At 46.8% G+C, this 19,939-nt stretch overlaps 1 protein-coding gene across 3 annotated transcripts in view; it reads right to left on the bottom strand.

The window, feature by feature from the left end:
• rnf38 (ring finger protein 38) overlaps nt 1-14,805 on the bottom strand; it is a 44,347-nt gene extending 29,542 nt beyond the window's left edge. The window contains exons 1-2 of one of the 3 annotated variants that reach the window (XM_080721057.1): nt 14,763-14,805; nt 12,761-13,514 (exon numbers count right to left, since the gene is read on the bottom strand). In XM_080721057.1, the coding sequence (XP_080577183.1) occupies nt 12,761-13,388 (628 nt within the window). In that variant the 5' untranslated portion in view covers nt 13,389-13,514; nt 14,763-14,805. Of the gene's footprint in view, nt 1-12,760; nt 13,515-14,029; nt 14,159-14,762 lie in introns of those variants that run through there. The other 2 variants (XM_080721058.1, XM_080721059.1) reach the window with 2 other exon arrangements.
• Nucleotides 14,806-19,939: the final 5,134 nt, after the last annotated feature.

Genomic DNA, 19,939 nt, shown 5'->3' with positions numbered 1-19,939 from the left:
CACACACACACACACACACACACACACACACACACACACACACACACACACACACACACACACACACACACACACACACACACACACACACACACACAGTAATCCTGGATTAGAGGAGCTTTCTGATGATACCGCTGCTTGCATCACCACTAAGACTTTTACTCTTTTTGTTTTTCCGTCTCTATCCTTTCATCTTCTTATCGTCAATTCCATTTGTTTTTGTTTTTCCTTTTGTTTGTGTGGAAGTAGCACCGTTTGCTGGGGACGTCCCCGCCACAGATGGTGGCAGTGGTCTTAGGTCTATCTACCCTTGGTGTCCACAGTGTGCACTCCCCAAGGGCACTCCCAGACAGTCCTACCTACCGTCGCTGTACATGGATGGTAAAGAAAGATGCAAACAAGCCTTTTTAATAGCATTCTCCCCTGTCGTCGGTTTGTTTTGATTTTTCCCCCCCTTCTCTGCTCACTGTTCCCTCCCTTTGAAGAGGATCTGTGATTGACAACAAAGGGTGTGTGTGTTGTGTCTTGTGTTTAGAGAGAGTGAGAGAGAGAGAGACAGAAGGGGCTGGGGGAAAAGATTTTCATAACTGAATCTCTCAGTACTGAAACCATCCTCCCTCTCGCATCCCCAATCCCTAGAGTATGCAAAAATAAAAAGGTATTGTAAAATGTTTTGGCAAGTAAAGCTTATAATATTAACGTGGTGGAACGGGTAAAAACAGGCTATATTCCCCAATTTGATTTGGAACTAGGGATCATGGGACGATACACAATATTATCGTTAATCGTGATAAAACCACTCACGATAATCGTATCTTGGAGATTTAATTTATCGTGATATCGTGCTCCGGCTGGGATCAATTCATCTTTTATTTGCAGAGCTGCATATCCAGTACCACTAACCGTGTTGTGAGCTTGTAGATCTGCTAATTTTTTTTGCAAATGTTCCACCCTAGGATAATGGATCTTGATTATCGAGGTAATATAGTAAATCGCGATTTCTTTTGTCACAATAATCGTGATATGACATTTTCATATCGTCCCATCCCTATTTGGAACGGTACATCGGTGAGGCATTCAAGAGGCTCAGCTACAGAATATAGTGCTCATACAATGGGCCCCAAAAATACATAAATAAATAAAACCTGTCCCTTCCTTGAATGAGACCCTGCTCGCCTCATTGTCAAGAAGACTCTGGGGCGAATGGAGTCAGAGATGAGTCATTCACACCGAGTCACTCTATAGACGGCAACACAGCAGAAGCCACAGGACAGGTTTAAGGATGTTTAGCGCATGTGGAATTTGGTTCAGCCGCAGAATAAGGCAGAAGGCTGCATACTGAGCCACGCTGCTGCTGGCTGTTCTGCCAGCGCTAAGCTCTAGTTCCATACCGTGTTAACCACTAAAACCCTATATACACTTCATTGACCAGTGATCCCCCAGGGCTCTGTACTTGGTTTGCTTCTTCTGTCCCCTCTGCGCCAAAACTCTTTGACGAAAATAGCCGATCTACAGGGCTCACAACATGTTGGGGCGTGTTATTTTCACCCCCAGAAGAGGGACGCTAGGGTTTATGCGGGGGAGTGTAGCATTGTTCCGACATGTCATTAGTCCCGACATACTATTAGTCGCTGAATGCCAACCTAGTGAATGCTAACCTGGTGAACGCTGAACCTAACCCTACTCGTACTAATGGGATGTCGGACTATTTCCCTTATGCGGTAGGTCTACCAGGTAGACAGAAAGAGGTAGGCCTTGCTAGGACTGCTCAAGAGACAGTACATGCACATGATGCTTCAGAGGTGTGTGTGTGTGTGTGTGTGTGTGTGTGTGTGTGTGTGTGTGTGTGTGTGTGTGTGTGTGTGTGTGTGTGTGTGTGTGTGTGTGTGTAAGAGCTAATAGGTAGGCGTGAGCAGATTGAACACACTGGGAGCAGCAGCTAAGCACAGAGCAGAGAATTCTCGAGGGGTACGAAGGGTGATAGGATGAAACGATCAGTATTGGTAACACAAACACACAGCGAAACGTATCCGTTTTAACCACTAAAAAAAACAGTATACTTATTACTTCATCAACCAGTGTCTCTCAGGGATCTATACTTCCGATCCTTTTTTCCCCCTCAACACCAAATCTCAGGAAAGCTGACAACATAGCATCGTGTGCTTGTAGATAGGCTATTTTAGGCAAATGCTCACCTATTAGTGTTAGAAAAAATGGACACAAACAAAACCTTATGGGTCCGTTTGGGTTCATTATAGTCCAGAAAAAGAAGGAAAGGAATGGGAGGTACAGAGGAAACAGGCATAGTGGTGGGGGAAGGGCGTATAAGTAAAAAGGAGGCATAAAGATGATGACTTTGAACAAATTACACATTTCATGATTACAAAAAGGAGGGACTAGTGATGAAACTGGAAGAACAGAGTGCGAAAGAGAGAAAAGACGAGGGGAGAGCATGGGAGGGGGTCATTTGGAAGTGGGGGGGGGCATAAAAAGGGAAGTGGAGAAGGGGAAGGAGATGTGAACGGCTGTGAAAAGGGTGAGAGAGACGAGAGAGGAGGAGAGAGGGAGAGAATGAAGGATGGAGGAACGAGATGCGATAAGGGAGAACAGAGGAGAGGAGTGAGAGATCTGGAGAACAGAGAGACAGAGATGGAGGGGGAGAGTGGGAGAGAGGGAGAGCAGGGTGGGGGTTTGCAGCTTCCCCTCTTGACTGCTATTGATTTCCTGTAAGCCTGAGAGTGCATCAGCTATTTCTATCCATTTCCTCCACCTCTCCCCTCCTCTTTCACTCCCCCTCTCTCCCTCTCATCCCTCTCTCCACGTACTCACACCTCCTCCACCCTCCCTCCCGCCCCTTTCTCACACTCTCCATCACTTCATCAACACCCCTCCCTCCGAATGCCTCTCTGCTGGCCTGTCCCTCTCTTCATGTGTGTGTGTGTGTGTGTCGCCATCCACATAGGGATGAGACGATACGCGATATTATCATTTATCGTGATAAAAAACACTCACGATAATCGTATCGTGGAAATTTAATTTATCGTGATATTGCCCTCCGTCATGCACTGGGATCAATTCACCTTTTATTTGCCGAGCTGCATTAAGAGTACCACTTAAACCCTCTATAATTGGTAAAATGTACTTATAATATACGTACTTCATACATCCTTTATATGTACTTCATACATCCTTTTTTCACTCTATAAAATGTCTTTGCCAAAAAATAGCCGATCTACAAGCTCGCTATTTTTTGGCAAATGTTCCGCCCCAGGATAACGGATTTTGATTATCGCGATAATATCGTAAATCGCGATTTCTTTGGTCACAATAATCGTGATATGAAGTTTTCATATCGTCCCATCCCTACATCCACATCGCCTTGCTTTCCCTTATCAGACCATCTCCCCCTGCCCACCACGAACCTCACACATTAAAGCCTCTCTCTGGCCATCTCTCCCTCTGCCTGTATCCCTCTCCCGCCTGTCTCTCTCTCCATCGGCCTCTATCTCGCTCTCTCTGTATGCCTGATTCTCTCCCTCCTCCTATCTCTCAACTAAGCTAGACTCTGCCTCCATCTCTCTCTCCCTGACTGTATCCCTCCACCTGTATCTCTCCCTCTGCCTGTCTCTCTGTCTGCATATCTCTCTTCCTATGCCTTGATCTCTCTCTTCATGTATCTCTTTTTTCCCTCTGCCTCAAAACATTCATCCAGAGGAGATAAGGGATTGACAAATAATTCCATTGACAGACATGGATAGAGAGATAGCGACAAACCCATTGACTACCTTAACGCCATCGGACAGAAACATAACTTCGCCCATAGAACTTGTATCAATTGTGGCAAAAATGCCTAATTTACATAAACGACAGACAGCAGCGAGTAAGAATGTAGCAGAGAGTAAGAATTTAGCCTAGCTTATGTTTATCTGCGAAACATGCACATATGCAGTCCTCACGTCAGCCCCCTAGGCCCCTACCCCCCAGAACACATGTTCGAGCACATTTCACACCCCTAATGCAGAACGCAGCAGCTAAAGGTGGCTCTCCACCAGGCAGACTACATTGCATTCAGATGACACCTCAGTAGCCTGCAAAGCTGGCCTTCCAGTTTGCCAGGTCTGCTTATTATAAGCGACTTTGGACTTGTTTTCCTGTAAAGTCACTTGTAAATATTCATAGTTGCTTTTGTTTGGGCTTGTTTCTGAAGTGCAGTTGTTTATTTGGCCTTGTTTTCAAGATTCTTTTTGAAAATAGCTAAGTAATACGGCTCAAGTGGTGAAACTGGTCGCTTCTTTTGGCCTTGTTTACATATAGCCTGACACTTCAGTCCGCACATCACCACCCCCTGCTGGTGGGTGGTGTGTAGTGTGGACTGAAGCTGCACATATTTTATTTTATTTCCTGCGCGCCTGAAGAGCGGGCGCTTTGAATGGGCCAATCAGGGTTGTATGCTTGGGGCACGTGGTAGGCTGCTCCGGTCCCAGCCCCCTCCAAACAGAGCTCTTGAGCTCACGTGAGACTCGCTCGTGGACTCTGATTGGTGTCCTCTGCCCACGTGAGAGTCTAGTGGACTCTGATTGGTCCGTGAAAACTGTCATGGCAGAGTCAGACTCGACTCGTATTATTTTAATAAACGATGCAATAGTGCCGTTTCATCACGTTTTAATACCATTTTTCACTAACGTAAACATGCAGACATATAATATGTTATGAGAAAGAACGTATTTTTGCAATGTCACGCCACGTCGCCGTCGCGTGTGTGTGTGTGTATGTGTGTGTGTGTGTGTGTGTGTGAGGTCAATAGGCTTCAGCCCCCCCCCCCCCCCCCCCCCCGCCGAAATAGAATGTCTGCCCTCAATTTCAGACTCTCTCCCCCCACGTAGTGTGGTGTGAGATGTCTGGCGCTCGCAGTCAGGCAAGTTTACATAGACCTGGTCGCTTGTTTCACTCACAAAATCTGTCACATCTGGCAACAATCATATCTACTCTCCTCTCAGTTCGGACAAAAACAAACACAAGTATTTTATTAGCCTAGCTTTGCTTAGGATTGGTATAGGAATTGAGAGTTGACATTGAGAATATGGTATCCCGTTGGCAGAGCGCCATCGACGGCAAGCATCTCTTGCTGGCAAGGTTCCGGCGGCGACGGCAGCTTCCCGACTACTTCTGCCGTCGGATCGACGTGGTGTAAAGCTCCCTTAACTCATTAAAAGCCAAACGCGTGATGTCGCGCGAAAAGTACTCGAGTACTTATAGTGCCGAATGCGCGATGTCGCGCGAAAAGTAATATATTACTGTAACGGCGAGTATAAATACCGAGTATATGGCGGAAGCTCCGGAGGCGAAAATCGTCGCTGATTTGTCATCATCACGGCTCCACCAGCACAAAATAGTCATCCCATAACATTGAGGTGGACGGGGGATCTCATCTTAAATGTCCATTATCTCAAAACTACACTTTAGAAGCGAAGATGGAGGCAGATGCTCGCTTATATAACACATATATAAAAGCTCCAATGCAATCCAGCATGGCACCACGTAAACAACGATCGATTCCGGCGCACGACCCGATGACGTCAGACCGGAAGTGATCACGTTGTGCACTTCTGGCCTTCAAAATAAGAGAGTGCAAGTGGATGGAGCCTGCGTGAGGCACTCTGGACATCATTGCGACCGAAAGTCGCGGGCGCAAAATGAGTTAACATGCTGGCACACAAGAAGCTTCAAAGAAGCTTTGCAACTTTCAACCTGGTATCCCTTTTATGTATCATTATATTATAAAATTATTAAATGAAAAATAGCTCACAACGTTGTCCCATCTGTATTTCACCATTTCATTTTCACTATTTGTTGTAAGCTTAAGTATATAGGGCTTAAGCGGTTAACTGAAACTTCACTGGTAGAGGATGTGTATGGGTTCAGATTGTATGTGCTCATATCAGCCCCCCCACCTCCTCTTTATCTCCTCCATGGTTCTCTTTCTGCATTCTTCTCACTTCTCCATGTCACACTATGCCTTCTGCAACCCACCTCTCTCACTCTCACCCAGCCCCCTTGAGCAACAGATGTAACATGCAGATTAGAAAAATCACCTCTGCATCTTCCATTATCAGAGAACCACACACGTCCTATTCTAAATTGCCAAACCAATCTATTGCTTGCGCCACTCTGACTCTTCTGCTATCCTCTCTTTCTGTTCTCCCTTTTGACCATCATCTCTCGGTGCAGTTACGCAAGCAGGTTGGGTGGGTGACACGTGTGTGTGTGTGTGTGTGTGTGTGTGTGTGTGTGTGTGTGTCAGAGCTGATCCAGCTCCCAGCCCACCCAGGCAGCAAGTAAACAAGCCCCCCACACACACCTCCAGAATTATGCACTAGTTGTGTGTGTTGACTGGACTAGCTTATGTCACAAAGTGCATGTCTGTGTGCCAATATCAGTGGGTGAAAGAACCGAATCACTGTGACATGAAAAGCCAGTTATTGTTCATACAAAATATCCCGTCAATCTGGCTCACAAAGAGTGGCCCAGCCATGACAAAGGCCTATACTGCACCGCTTGATCACTATAATCTATCCTTACTTCATACAGTGATGTCATTCTAATCATTGGAGGGAGAGGCAGGCAAACAAATACCTGGGTCAGTCGGCCATGTTGTTGTGACAATTGTATGAGTGCCTAGGCTAATTCACTGAATACGTATATGAACAGATATGGCTTGATTTCGTATAACGTAAACATAATCTTGACAATTCAATAATACCCAGTTGAGAAATGGTATTATACATAGGCATTACCTCACAGCCACTATATTAATGTATGTATCCGTTGGACCATTGCTGCAGGGGAGCTGCCCAGTGAGCAACAGCATAACACTGTGATTGTACTGGCGAGCTCACACACTCTCTAAATCTAAATGTGTGTATGTGTATGACTGTTAAGCGTGTACTACTGCTGAAAAAGCGCATGCATGCTCTACTTTGTCAACTTACCCACCCCCAACACACAAACACACACACACACACAGTCCCTTTATTAAGTTATCTTTTTGAAAAGAAAACTCCATATGGTTCCAACAAAAGGCCTGTGATTATCAGGTGATAATACCACTGCATCATTATATCTGCTGGGCCTGTGGATCACATCCCCAAATCCTATTTGAAATGCAAAACCATTCAGACCTGAGACTTATTAACCAACTGGTGTCCGTCTCTCTCCCATGTCCACAGGGCTATGTTGAATAAAGGCCAGTTGCCATCAAAACAAACACGTTGCTTTGTGTCAGCGGGTGTCGTGTCCACAACATTGTGTACAACCACAATAGCCGTATTTACTACTTTATCCAACACACAACACAACCGCGCAGTGGGGTTCTCAAAGAAGAGGGCGCGCACACACACACACACACACACACACACACACACACACACACACACACACACACACACACACACACACACACACACACACACACACACACACACACACACACACACACACACACACACACACACACACACACACACACACACACACACACACACACACACACACACACACACACACACACACACACACACACACACCTTTGCATAACGGTTACAACATAGATTACCAGAAGACAAAAACTGAGAAGGGAAAGAGGAAGGACTGAAGAGGAGGCTGTGTTGTAACCAGACAAGCAGATGCTGGACATGCAAACTGTTGAGTTGACAGAATAGAACTCTGGGATTCAAAAAAAAGAAGGGGGAAAAAGGAAGGGATTGAGGAGGGTGGTGGAGGGGAAGGGAGAGGTGGTGGTGGTGGTGGTGGTGGTGGGGGAGGGGTGAGATCTGTGTGGTCCGTTCTACTGGCTGTGGTGAGAGAACCAACTCATCAATAGATCAGTGTGGTCTGTTCCACTGGCTGTATGTGGTGAGAACCAGCTCATCAATAGGGAAAGCAGAGGGAAGTGCGCCAAAACAGCCGGAGGGGAGCAGCCAGCCTCGCCCTCCCTCAGCCCAGCATCAAAAACCTCACTTTCCCTGCACTCAAATTTATGGCCTCTAGTCTCTAATTCCTCCATTTCTTTCTGCACTCTTGTGTGTATGCGTGCGTGCGTGCGTGAGTGCGTGGCAGTCCTTCTCTCCCTCTGTGCTCCTGCTTTATGTAGAGTAGACCATCCCCTCCCAACATCAGTCTTATTCCATGACACTCACTAACTTCCTCATCTTGCTTTAACCCCACCACCACCACCATCTAATCATTCTCCGTTCTCTCGCTCTCACCTCTCTCTCTTGCTCACTCCCATCTCCCGCCAGCCCCCACGTCCTCTTCCTGGCTCGACTAACCCCGAAAGTTCGGAAATATGTCTCCCCTCCCTGCCTCTCTCCCTCCCTCTCTCTGAGCCCCCGCTTCCTCCCTGTCGTTTCCGTTTTTGCATACTCACTAACTCTCTCGCTGGCGTGACCTCCCTCCAGTCCACACTTTTCCAAAGCGCTCTCCTGGCTTTGCTCTCACCTTCCCCTCCGCCTCAAGGTCTCGGTTTACATGAGGGCAAATCACATCCTTACATTAGAGAGTTTTGGGGAAATTATGAGGTGATTCTCTCGCTCTCTCTTCCCCATTTAGGTTGTCTTCTCCTGCTGACCGAAGTAGCATTTTGCATTTTATTTACTTCTATTGACTATTTGTCAAGTCGAGTTCCAAAGTAAATCGTGGAGTATATGCGTCCATGTTTTTCCCAATGACCCTAAGCGCGACGGTGGGGGCACGGGAGGCTGCAAGGGAAAGGAGCGCTTGTTTTCGGTGATGACGACAGAGGTGCACTGTCAGGCGACCATGAGCCACGTGAGACACCGGCGAGCGAGCTGTAGCGAGTCGCCGTGTCAAGCGTTGCGACGGTCGCATGAGCCGACTCAGGGCCGTCACCGAGTTATGTGCCGTTATGGACAGAACAGTAAATGACTTTCAGCACCTCCGCGGGGTCCAAGTGAACACAGCGAATCGCTCCCTACCTCCTTGCCGACCACTGGCCCCCACCGTTGTGCTAAGGTTCTTTTGGAAACGCCAGGTCACGGAGTATATATTGTGCAAGGTGGTTGCCGTGGCGATGGGACAAAGCCAAGAAGGGGGGGAGAAAGAAATTAAGAGCAAATTTAGACCTCTGATAACAGAGGATACACAGTGAAATCCTCAGTGTTGATTCATTTGTTACAGAGAGTACAAAAGTAACCAAGTGTGTGTGTGTGTGTGTGTGTGTGTGTGTGTGTGTGTGTGTGGGGGGGGGGGGGCAGACATCCTTACGCCGTCCTGAGCAATCCAATAAAACAAAGCCTCCATCATACAAAAGCAAGGGAGGAGATGGACAGAGGGTAAACCCAGAGAGTAGGGGTCGATGGGGGGGTCCTAAAACTGCAAGGAGGACAAGTTATACCAAGAGATCAGTTTGAAACAACATAAACACAAACATTAAACTCCCCAGTGTTGCCCAACTCAAGATGGTTGTAGCAGAAAGCAAGACATCATTAGCTTTCATGGCCAATGCAGGATGCAGGTGACTGCCTGACTGGCGTGGGAAGAATACACCCGGCCTCTCCTTCTTTCCCTCCCTCTTTGGACAAGCACGGCCCACTTTTGCAAGAGGGAAGGGGGCTGCCTTTATTCATAACAGTGTGTAGTGCAGGGTGAAGCCTAACTAGCCAGCTGCTTGGTTCTTGTCAGGGGATATTCAACCACCATTAGGTCTATGAGTGTACATCTATGGCTGTGATGACAAGGCAACACGCACTCCAAAGAACCAAGCGAGGGCCGCGGTCTTCTGGTCTTTAGTGCTACCAAAAAGCTTGGGCTACAATAGTTTTGTGATTCTGTACTTTCGGTGCAGTCCGACATTCTTATCTTATACTGTCTACACACTTTCACACAGTACAAACATGCACACATTGTATATCACTCCTTCTGCAGTATCGCTGTTCTTTCCTGTGGTGAGTTTGCCAGTCTTTGACCGAATCGTGCGTGCGTGCGTGAGTGCGTGCGTGCGTTTTCCCTTGCCAGTACCTCTCCCCCCACTGGATCGAAATCCATTTGGATGGAAATACAATACAGCCATTCTGGCCATCAATTTGTGCTCTTATACATGTCATAGCCAAGCTACTGTGGCAGAGCAAAACGTCACACTGGACCAATAAAAACAGTTCAACTTCCTTGTTGGTACCGCGTAACTCGGGAAAGTCATGATAGGGAGGGGATGTTTTTTGCTTCTAACTTTTGAATCTTGGCAACTGTTCTCCCTTCTCTAAAGCCATCACTCCTCGCTGCCTTTTCCAGGCCTCTGGTCACACACAGCTTGGTTTCCCAGTGGCCTGCAAGCTTATACACAGCTAGACGTATGACACAAGCACTGCCTGGCAACCTGCAGGCTGGGAGTCCAGAAAGAGCCTTTGTGTGTGTGTGCGCGCGTGCATGTGTGCGTTTAGCTGGGAATGGCTTTCTTTGACACTCACTCCACCAGACAGGTATTTCCAGTCTCCATTCATGGCTGCTCACTATAGAACGAACACACACACACACACACACACACACACACACACACACACACACACACACACACACACACACACACACACACACACACACACACACACACACACACACACACACACACACACACACACACACACACACACACACACACACACACACACACACACACACACACACACACAATAATGCATTTCATTACATTTAAGTTGCTCAATAGAAAGCAAGATATAGCCCTGGCCTACAGTTATCACTAAACCCAGACTAAGCCCCATCCTGAGCAGACCACATTCCCTTAAAGTGAAATTCCACCCAAAAATAGAATAGAATTACATAATATTTTGAGCATTAACAACACTCATCCAAAAGCTAGAAGCCAATAAATCGAGTGCCTGTGTAACAAAGGGGACCAAACTCAGACCTACTACCCAGAATGCCTGCTGTGGATTGTTGCCATGTTTTGAGTTTTTACATAACAGTATGCATCAGCTTCAATCCATGTGTAGCATTAATGGAAAATGTAACTTGCTGCTACTCAAAGTGAATAATAATAAACTGTTATTGTAACTACAGTAACAATATTAATGTGTACAACAAACACCAAAGTTGATGTCCCATTCATTCACATGTTCTGCGTCAGGGCTTCAGCCGCCCCCTCCTCTCTTCCGCTTTGACGGTGCAACACATGTACCCAACAGTTCAGTAAGTTGCAGGTAGAAGTAGGTGTACAGTAACAGTATACTAAATGAGTCATCTGGAATTCAGTTGATTTCTGGATAGTGGATAATCCAACAGGAATGGTAAATCTCATTATAAAAAGTCAAAGAGACAAGTTAGTTGGCCAATGTGTACCGCAGCTGCCTGGCACCCACTGTGCATGCATGTGTAGTGTACATTTTAACTTTATTTAAAGCAGAGACGTGTTAGGGACAGGGCACAGTGTAGCCTGGCATTTCACTGACTTCGATTAAATGGGTTATGTTTGTCTTTGCAGGGTATGGGCACATTGAAGCCTTCTGGTCTTCAAAACAAACCGACTGATTCCACAAGTCAAAAGGCTTTGTATAGCTGTGTGTTCACCTTCAGGTGAATGCAAAGCTTTCCTATGTAATAATCTTAACTGTGGTATGTCTATGCCATGGTCTTTGGCTCACAGCACTGCAGTCACACAATGTTAAAGAGCTCCCACAATGCACATCATTCAGATCTTAGAATTCTTCTATTCTAGTAATATTGGGGATGGTTGTCTCCTTCTTTGAATCAGAATGTGTTTCTACAGTGTGCATACAGAAAACTATGCAGGCCAAGCAGACATCTTTCAGATAATATATGGCATTTGGTAGATGCTTTTATCTATAGTGACATTAATGCATTGATGTGACTATGGAGTATAACAATGGGAATCAATTCAATCAAACTAACTATAGCAATGACAGGTAACTGACGGAGAGGTTCCTTAACTAACTTACGTAATGTTTTCGCCTCAATCGCCTGTCACAGTTTTTTGTGTACTTACTTAAGGAGATAATAAAACAGTCTGTACTTGATCCAGACACACATTGAACCCAAACCTTGTAGACACAAGTTTTGCAGACTGCAAAGCCGGTCAACATTTGACTAACTATAAACAGACACGTCACAGGGTCCCTTATTCAAGACAGTCCCTATGGACTAGCTAACTATTTGCAGCAGTTCAGCAAGCTTATAGAAAGCTAGCCCTAACCACATCACACACTGCTGTTGTTCATTTACCTACTCTATGTATTAATGGTGCTGTACATCCACATCCAAGCTGCAGCTCTGTGGCAAGCACATAAAACACCCTGTCTAATTGCTATATAACTAATCTCTCTCACACTCTCTCTCTCTGACACACACACTATTGCCATGCCAACCCTGATACCCCCCTCCCCATCAGACGTCGCCTCGCACAGCCCAGCACATTAAAACAGCTTGACTACTACTCCCTATGCTGGGTATGTGTTTTGCAGGAAAAGGCCAGGCTGACTAAAACGTGCACGCCTCCTATGTCAGGGGTTAACCAAGTGGATTTCAGGGACTCTCTAGGGTCCTTTATGGAGGTCTAAATTGAACCTTACAAGTCTGTCACTTCGACAGTGTTCAAATGGACCATTTGTACACTGTCAAAGTTAAGGGGAGACCTTCATATTTCAGTTTGAAACTGCCCTATGTTCCTGAGTAAATGGAAACACACACACACACACAGCAGTGTTACATTTACCTGCCGCCGAGATGTGGTGATGGTGGTGGGCTCCAGGGGCCGCTGAGAGCCTCTGGACCCCGGAGGAGCCGTTTGTCCCGGGGGCCCTACTGTGCTGGTTCTCCGGGTAGTTTCCGTGAGCTCCGAGCGGCACGCACCCGGTGACGTGCTGCTGCTGCTGCTGGTGGTGGTGATGGTTTGATCCCATCACTCCGCTACCGGCAATAACATTCCCACCACCGTACTGCTGGTAATACCCAGAGCGGGATCGCGAGCGAGTCCTCGGGGGCTCCATGGCCATTTGGTGGTGTTGGTGGTGGTGGGGCTGATGGTGATGGTGGGGGTGGAGGGGGTGAAAGAGGAAAGAGGGGGTCGTGGTGGGAGGGGAATGCGGCGGGGTGCCGCTGGTGGAGCCGGGCTGTACAAAGCCCCTCGCCCCGCTCTGGCTGATGTAGCCAAAGCCCCCGGGTCCTCCTCCGCGGCCCCCCTCCGCGCCCCCGTATTCTGTCCGCTCCGGCGCGTCGGCCGCCGCTGCCCCCGCCTCGTCGAACAGATCGGCCCCTTTGGGCACCGGCTCGGGGGTGGCGGGCAGCCGGGGGTAGATCCTGGCCTCCTGAGTCGTTGGTTGTCCAGCGGCTGCGATTGGCATTTCCTTTCGGGGGATTTCCTCTCTCTCTCTCGCTCTCTCTCCCTCTTTCTTTTCTGCTCCCCCCTTATTTTCTCCTCTCGTTTCCTCTTCACAGATAGAAGGGAAAAAATCGAACTTCTTTAGACCCTGTTAAAAACACACACCGAAACAAAAGTTGAAGACTAAACAATAAACATTAATAGCTTTTTATTAACCCAACAGTCACGTTTATTTAAGAGTCGACGGACCGCGAGGTGGTTTTTTTTAATTAACTACAGTCGTGAAACGGAACGGGAACGACGTTTTAACTTTTAAAGTCACGTCTTTGTTTATTTATTTAGATATGTAAATCAACGCAGCGTCTGGGTACTTCCCAGAACTTTGACGAACCAGCCCACCAGCAGCAGCATAACCCAGAGGCGTCAATTGGGTATGGCAAACTATGGCAGCTGCCATACCTTGGCTACAGGGGGAAATAATACAATGTACTGTAATAATCGTGCCTGAAGCTAAGGTATGGCAACATGACTGGTCTCTTGCAAGACACCGATCATGTTGCCATACCTTGGCTTTTTCTGAACTGACGCCGCTGGCATAAAACCCAGTTCCCGAAACCGACGAGCTACTGAGAAGAAACGCTGAATGTGGAAGAAATCACTCACCTCGGTACTTTAGTTTACACACACAATCGTGGGCGAGCTCGAAAAAACACCGGCCGGGGTTTGATCAATAAAAACACGTTTTCCAACACGAAGCTCGTGTTTTAAAAGCCGTTCAAAAAAATCCACAAGCATCCAGAAGCCACGGCTCTCTCTCTCTCGTTAGCTAACGCTAGCGCATAGCATGCGATGGTAAACAGGATCCTAGTAGATCCAACTCCCGGCTCCACAGCGGTATAAAGAGACCCAGCGGCGGCTTATCATTCTCAACAGCGGCGATCGTGGTTCCGCGTTCAGTTTAACGGAACTTCGGCCACTTCTTTATCAGCTTTTTAAACTTGTTCGATCTATATACCATAGTCCTTGCTGCGTATTAGTGTGGTTATTTGTGAACCCCTCCTCCTCCAACCACCTCCCCCCACCAACACACACACACACGTCCACCCACGCCTCGATTCCCTTTAAACGGATCGGCTAATAATAAGGAACACAAAAATATGCGGTCCTTGTGTGTAAAAACGCGTCTGGGTCCACGGCGAGAGAGGGTTCAGCAGTGTCATCGGTTAGGTTTCTCCGTAGCACAAAAAAGGCGTTACAAAACCAGAAAGAATAGATCAAAAAAGTGATCAACCTCAAATTACAAAGAAAGGAGAAGAGCTGATCAAATAAACGAAGCCCACCATTCAGTCTTCATTCAAACTAGTTGAATTAAAACCAGAAAACATTCACAACTTACCGTCACAACTTCCCTTCCACCAACACGCTCTAAACACTGAACTCCTGACTCGGATCCGTCGATAATATTTTGAGCCGTATGTATGTGTGTGTGTGTGTGTGTGTGTGTGTGTGTTTGTATGTGCTTGCGCGCGCGTGTACGAGCCCCGTGTCAGCGTGAAATGTGACAGACCGTCAACGCTCCAGCCAGCCACGACGCATCGAAACCAGATCGCAGTAAAAGTGTTTACGGCTCGATCTCCTCCACACCGCCGCAGCGCACGCTGCTCGCACAAAAACTACCGTGTAACCGTTACATTTCTTATCGAAGACGCCGAATAGCAACTTTTAAAACGCTTGCCCCTCGTTTATTCCACGATTTAAGAGTGTATTTCTGGTGGAGTGGATGCGACGCCATGGTTCGGAATTCGATTAGGGTTGCCTGGGATAAGGAACGCTAGCAGAGAGGCAGGAGCAGAGCGGGGCCTTTACATTATTTATTTCATAGGTCTACCATGCCTTCCAACTGCAGCTGTTTCCCTTGGATTCTCCAGTTTGTTTTGGAAATAAATATAGGCCTATTACACGTCTGAAAACTTTAACACCAACTTGCACAGTGTGTGTGTGTGTGTGTGTGTGTGTGTGTGTGTGTGTGTGTGTGTGTGTGTGTGTGTGTGTGTGTGTGTGTGTGTGTGTGTGTGTGTGTGTGTGTGTGTGTGGACTGTGGAGGACAAGACGAGGACATTAAAATGACAAGAATGTAAAGTGGCAAGTGGGTTAAGTCTAGATGGGATAATGTAGGCCTATTATAGGCCTAATGAATTAATATTTTGATTTGAGCTTTTTCTCTGACCAAACAGACAGATGCATACATTTTGTGGCTGTATCCCAACCCCTCAGTAAGCAGATTTGTGCAAAGCCAGGCAAAACATTTGACACAAAATTATCATTATCACTTGGACTGATTTTCTCCCTTGGGATAATACAGGTATTTATCTATCTATCATGAACACAGGACAGGGTCATACCAACATTGTATTCTAAAATGTAGATAGTACCCCCAGTCTATTAGAGAGAGGCTAAACAGGTCCATCACACACATAGGCCTAATTATGCTATGTCATTTCTTTGTATGCCGTTAAAACGTATGCATGTGAAGATAGATAGCGATGGTGTGGGGAGACCACTGTGTGTGTGTGTGTGTGTGTGTGTGTGTGTGTGTGTGTGTGTGTGTGTGTGTGTGTGTGTGTGTGTGTGTGTGTGTGTGTGTGTGTGTGTGTGTGCGCGTGAACAAAGCCCAGCCCAGTTCATCTCACCTCTCAAACACCTTATTCCCTTGGTGTTGTTCTCTCATTTCACACACATTCAACCCCAACCCACACAACCACTCCCAATACACACACACACACACACACACACACACACACACACACACACACACACACACACACACACACACACACACACACTCCTCATTACACTCCCTTTCCCTACTTTGATGATATGCAAATATCCCATCCCTCCCCTCCTCTCATCCCTCTCTCTCCCGCAAGCAGCAAGCTTCCACGCACTCACACACATGGGCTAATATGCTGTGGCAGCCTGCGTCCACAGACAGGCTGGGAGGATCAATTTTTCACCCAGTGTGCTACCGATATTCATAAGATAAGGCCACAGAAGAGAGAGAAGGGGGGGGGGGGGGGGGGATTGGGGGAGTAGATGAGTGGATATCGGGATAAGAAAAATTGTGCAGTGGGGGGGGGGGGGCTGTAATAAAGCAGAGGCAGTGAGAAGGAGGGGTGAGTGGGAAAGGGGTGAGTGGGAAGAGCTAGGATGCAGAGAGAATGGATGGCTGGAGGATGGGTGAAGAGATGGTAGCAGCAGGCATGTGCACACATAGACATCAAAGGGGGCTTGAGCCCCTGCCCTTTTATCTGTCTGTAGAAAGTGCCCTCTCCAGACCATGAATGTGTTTTTTGGAGCTGTGTGCAGCTCCCTATACGTGGCTGTGTGGGTCTGTCTGTGTGTGTGTCTGTCTGTGTGTGTGTCTGTGTGTATGTAGCCTGACTTCGGCGCGTAACTAGTGCCGCACCATTTACGCCACTCGCGCAATATATACATCAAAATGTGCGGCTCGGCCAGGAATGGTGTTCTATTACCTTTCGTTCCGATCCGCCTTACCATGCCGACGTAATCGGCAAAAAACGACGCTTAATTGTCCCCATTGACTTATAATGGGACAATGCAAGAAATCACTTTCAAGTATTTTTCTCTCGTAAACCATAGGAGCTACAGTTTCAAACCTCGGAGAGGAGATTCATAATGATTTTAAGAATGAATCGAAAAATAATTACATCACTCGGCCTCATGGTGGCGCTATAACGGCCCACTTTACGTTTTGCCCCGTAACTCTTGAACCGTAGATCGGAAAATTAAAATTCTTTTTTCCCTGGATTCCTTGGGTCAAGACGCATCTCCCCATATAGGCCACGCCCATTTGCGCCAGGATAGATTTTCCGCCATCTTGAATGTTCTCCAAAACACACTTTTTGCTCCTTTTCCTACATATTTTCTTCAAATGTCACAAAAATCGGTACACATGATCTACACACACACACACACACACACACACAAACACACACACACACACACACACACACACACACACACACACACACACACACAGCTCCACTTCACACGGGTGTGATTTTTTTACTATGGTGAAAGAAATACAAAAGCCCTCTTTCCTTGCCATACATCAAGGCAGCATTCAAGAGAATTGCCTTGTCCAAACTCTCCTGGACTTGAATGCAGCATCTTATGTTGAAAGAATTGCCCTCTTTGTGTAGAAATCCATGCCGTACGCCACATCTCCAGTATTCACTTGATTATGCTTAGTTCAGTGTGGTATCAAGCAGAGAAAATAGCCGACCTCCAAGCTCACAACGCGTCGCAGCGCGACGCGTTGTGAGCTTGGATGTCTGCTATTTTCGACATTTTCACCAAACGGGCCCTTTTAGACATTTCAGCCCCTGCCTCTCTAACATTCTCTGCACGTCCCTGGATGGTAGTGGTTGTGGGGGGAAAGAGATAGGGTGGGAGAGTCTCGTGGGTGTTTGGGGGTGTGTGAGGCAAGATGAGTAAGTGGGTTAGGGGTAGAAAGAAGGGGGGATGGGGTGCAGAGAGAGAGTGAAAGACGGCTCTGGGGGATGGGGCTGGGGATGGATGGGGTGGGAAAGGAGGAGGGGGGTATTTTGCTGATGTGCTCTCTTATTGGCTTGTTCAAATGTTGGGGGAGGGGCAGCCACAGACCATACTCTCACCAGCTGTAGGGAAGAGTGGAGAAACAAAGAGAGAGAGGGGGGGTTAAAAGGGAGGCTGAGGGGGAGGCAGATATGTGTTTTAATATTGATATTCTGCTCTAATTAGATTCCAGTCTAAGTGGTGGAATGAATAGCACTGATCATCCAAAAATGAGTGTTGTGGATAAGAGAACAGGCTCGTGTTTGAGAGGGAAAATCTGAAGCTTGTTTCTAAATCACACAAGGGGTCTTGATCTATAATTCAATTTCACATGAAAAATAGAGGAGAGCAAATTACCAGGCCTGCCTTGTTTGAGTGCCATTTGTTCTAAATGTGTAACAATAAAAGCACACAAATGTTTCTATAGCATGTCAGTATGCCGTACCGTGACACATCATACCAGTAATACCCATACCATGCATGCACATTGCCTAATCATTATGCAATGCGTTTACTGCATTCTGAAGTTAGCATTTTAGACATTTCATCTCATAGCAGCAAATGCATAGGTTATGCCAACATGTCATGTCATTCCTGCCATAAGTACAGTACAGTATGTAGAGATAAATAGAATATACTTTTAACACCTCTAATGACTACTTATTCAAGTGGAGATGAAGAGGAGAGGATGAAGAGAAAAGGCAAAAATAAATACCATTCCAACACACACACGCACACACGCGCACGCACACACACACACACACACACACACACACACACACACACACACACACACACACACACACACACACACACACACACACACACACACACACAAAGACAGATTGAGAGCCATGTGTTCATGGAGCCCATATGAACCCCAGCCTGCTAAACCAGTCTACTGGCTGAGGAATACAGAGGGTGTGTGTGTGTGTGTGTGTGTATGTGTGTGTGTGTGTGTGTGTGTGTGTGTGTGTGTGTGTGTGTGTGTGTGTGTGTGTGTGTGTGTGTGTGTGTGTGTGTGCGCGCGTGCATGCTTGCGTGCGTGCGTGTGTGAGAGAGAGAGCGAGTGAGAGACAAAGAGAGAGAGACAGAGAGAGAGACAGAGGGAGACAGAGACAGTCAGACCGACCGACCGAGACAGAGAAGTGCAGAGATCACAAAAAAAAGTAGCAGATTGGCCAACACAGACACACGCAAAACAGTAGGAAAAAACTAGCAAAAGGGAAGGGCACAAGCAAGACACCGATAGAGACACGTATAGAGATAGACGGGTACTAGGGAGAGGAATAGATGTGTACACATACATAGAAAAGAGAGAGAGAGAGAGAGAGAGAGAGAGTGAGAACAGAAAGTATAGATGAAGCCAAGCTTTCTGTGGCTTAGCCAGACTGGAGCAGTGGGACTTGGCTGGCTGCGGACCCTTGGCTTCACTATTAAAGCAGGGGGGAAAAAAATCACAGTCAAAAAATGAAAAGGGCAAAGAGCTATGCCAAGAATGCACAGGCAAGAAGCAACACATTAGGCTCATTCCTTCTGCCTGCCTTTCTGTTTCCCTAAGCAGATCTAAACAATAGGTGGACCCCGGAGTGGAGACCTGAGTGACGCTGCTAAGCTGCAGCAGTTTATAGGTTTAGCTCTGGTGGTAACATTATGGCTGAAGAAACACTCCAACCTGATGCCCCTATTGTGGTCATGTCAGTATTGGGGAACATTTTTTAAAATGTGCAACATTTGGAAGAATTGAAAAAATGGTACATCTGCGAGCTCACAACGCCTCGCAATATATGCTATATGCTTGTAGAATGACTATTTTTACTATTTTTGTGTGACACCGTTGTACGCAGCATTGTTTTTTTTTATCTTCATATAAATGGCGTTATTTGTACCATTTCTGTCTACTTGCTCTGTGTCTCAGAGGTAGGGCTACGGACAGATAAGAAACCTGACTACCTG

Source organism: Nannobrachium achirus (assembly GCF_963921795.1).
Source record: "Nannobrachium achirus genome assembly, chromosome: 3".
Classification (NCBI taxonomy): domain Eukaryota; kingdom Metazoa; phylum Chordata; class Actinopteri; order Myctophiformes; family Myctophidae; genus Nannobrachium; species Nannobrachium achirus.
Note: the sequence above shows the minus strand (reverse complement) of the source record. Positions and strands in the feature narration are given on the sequence as shown.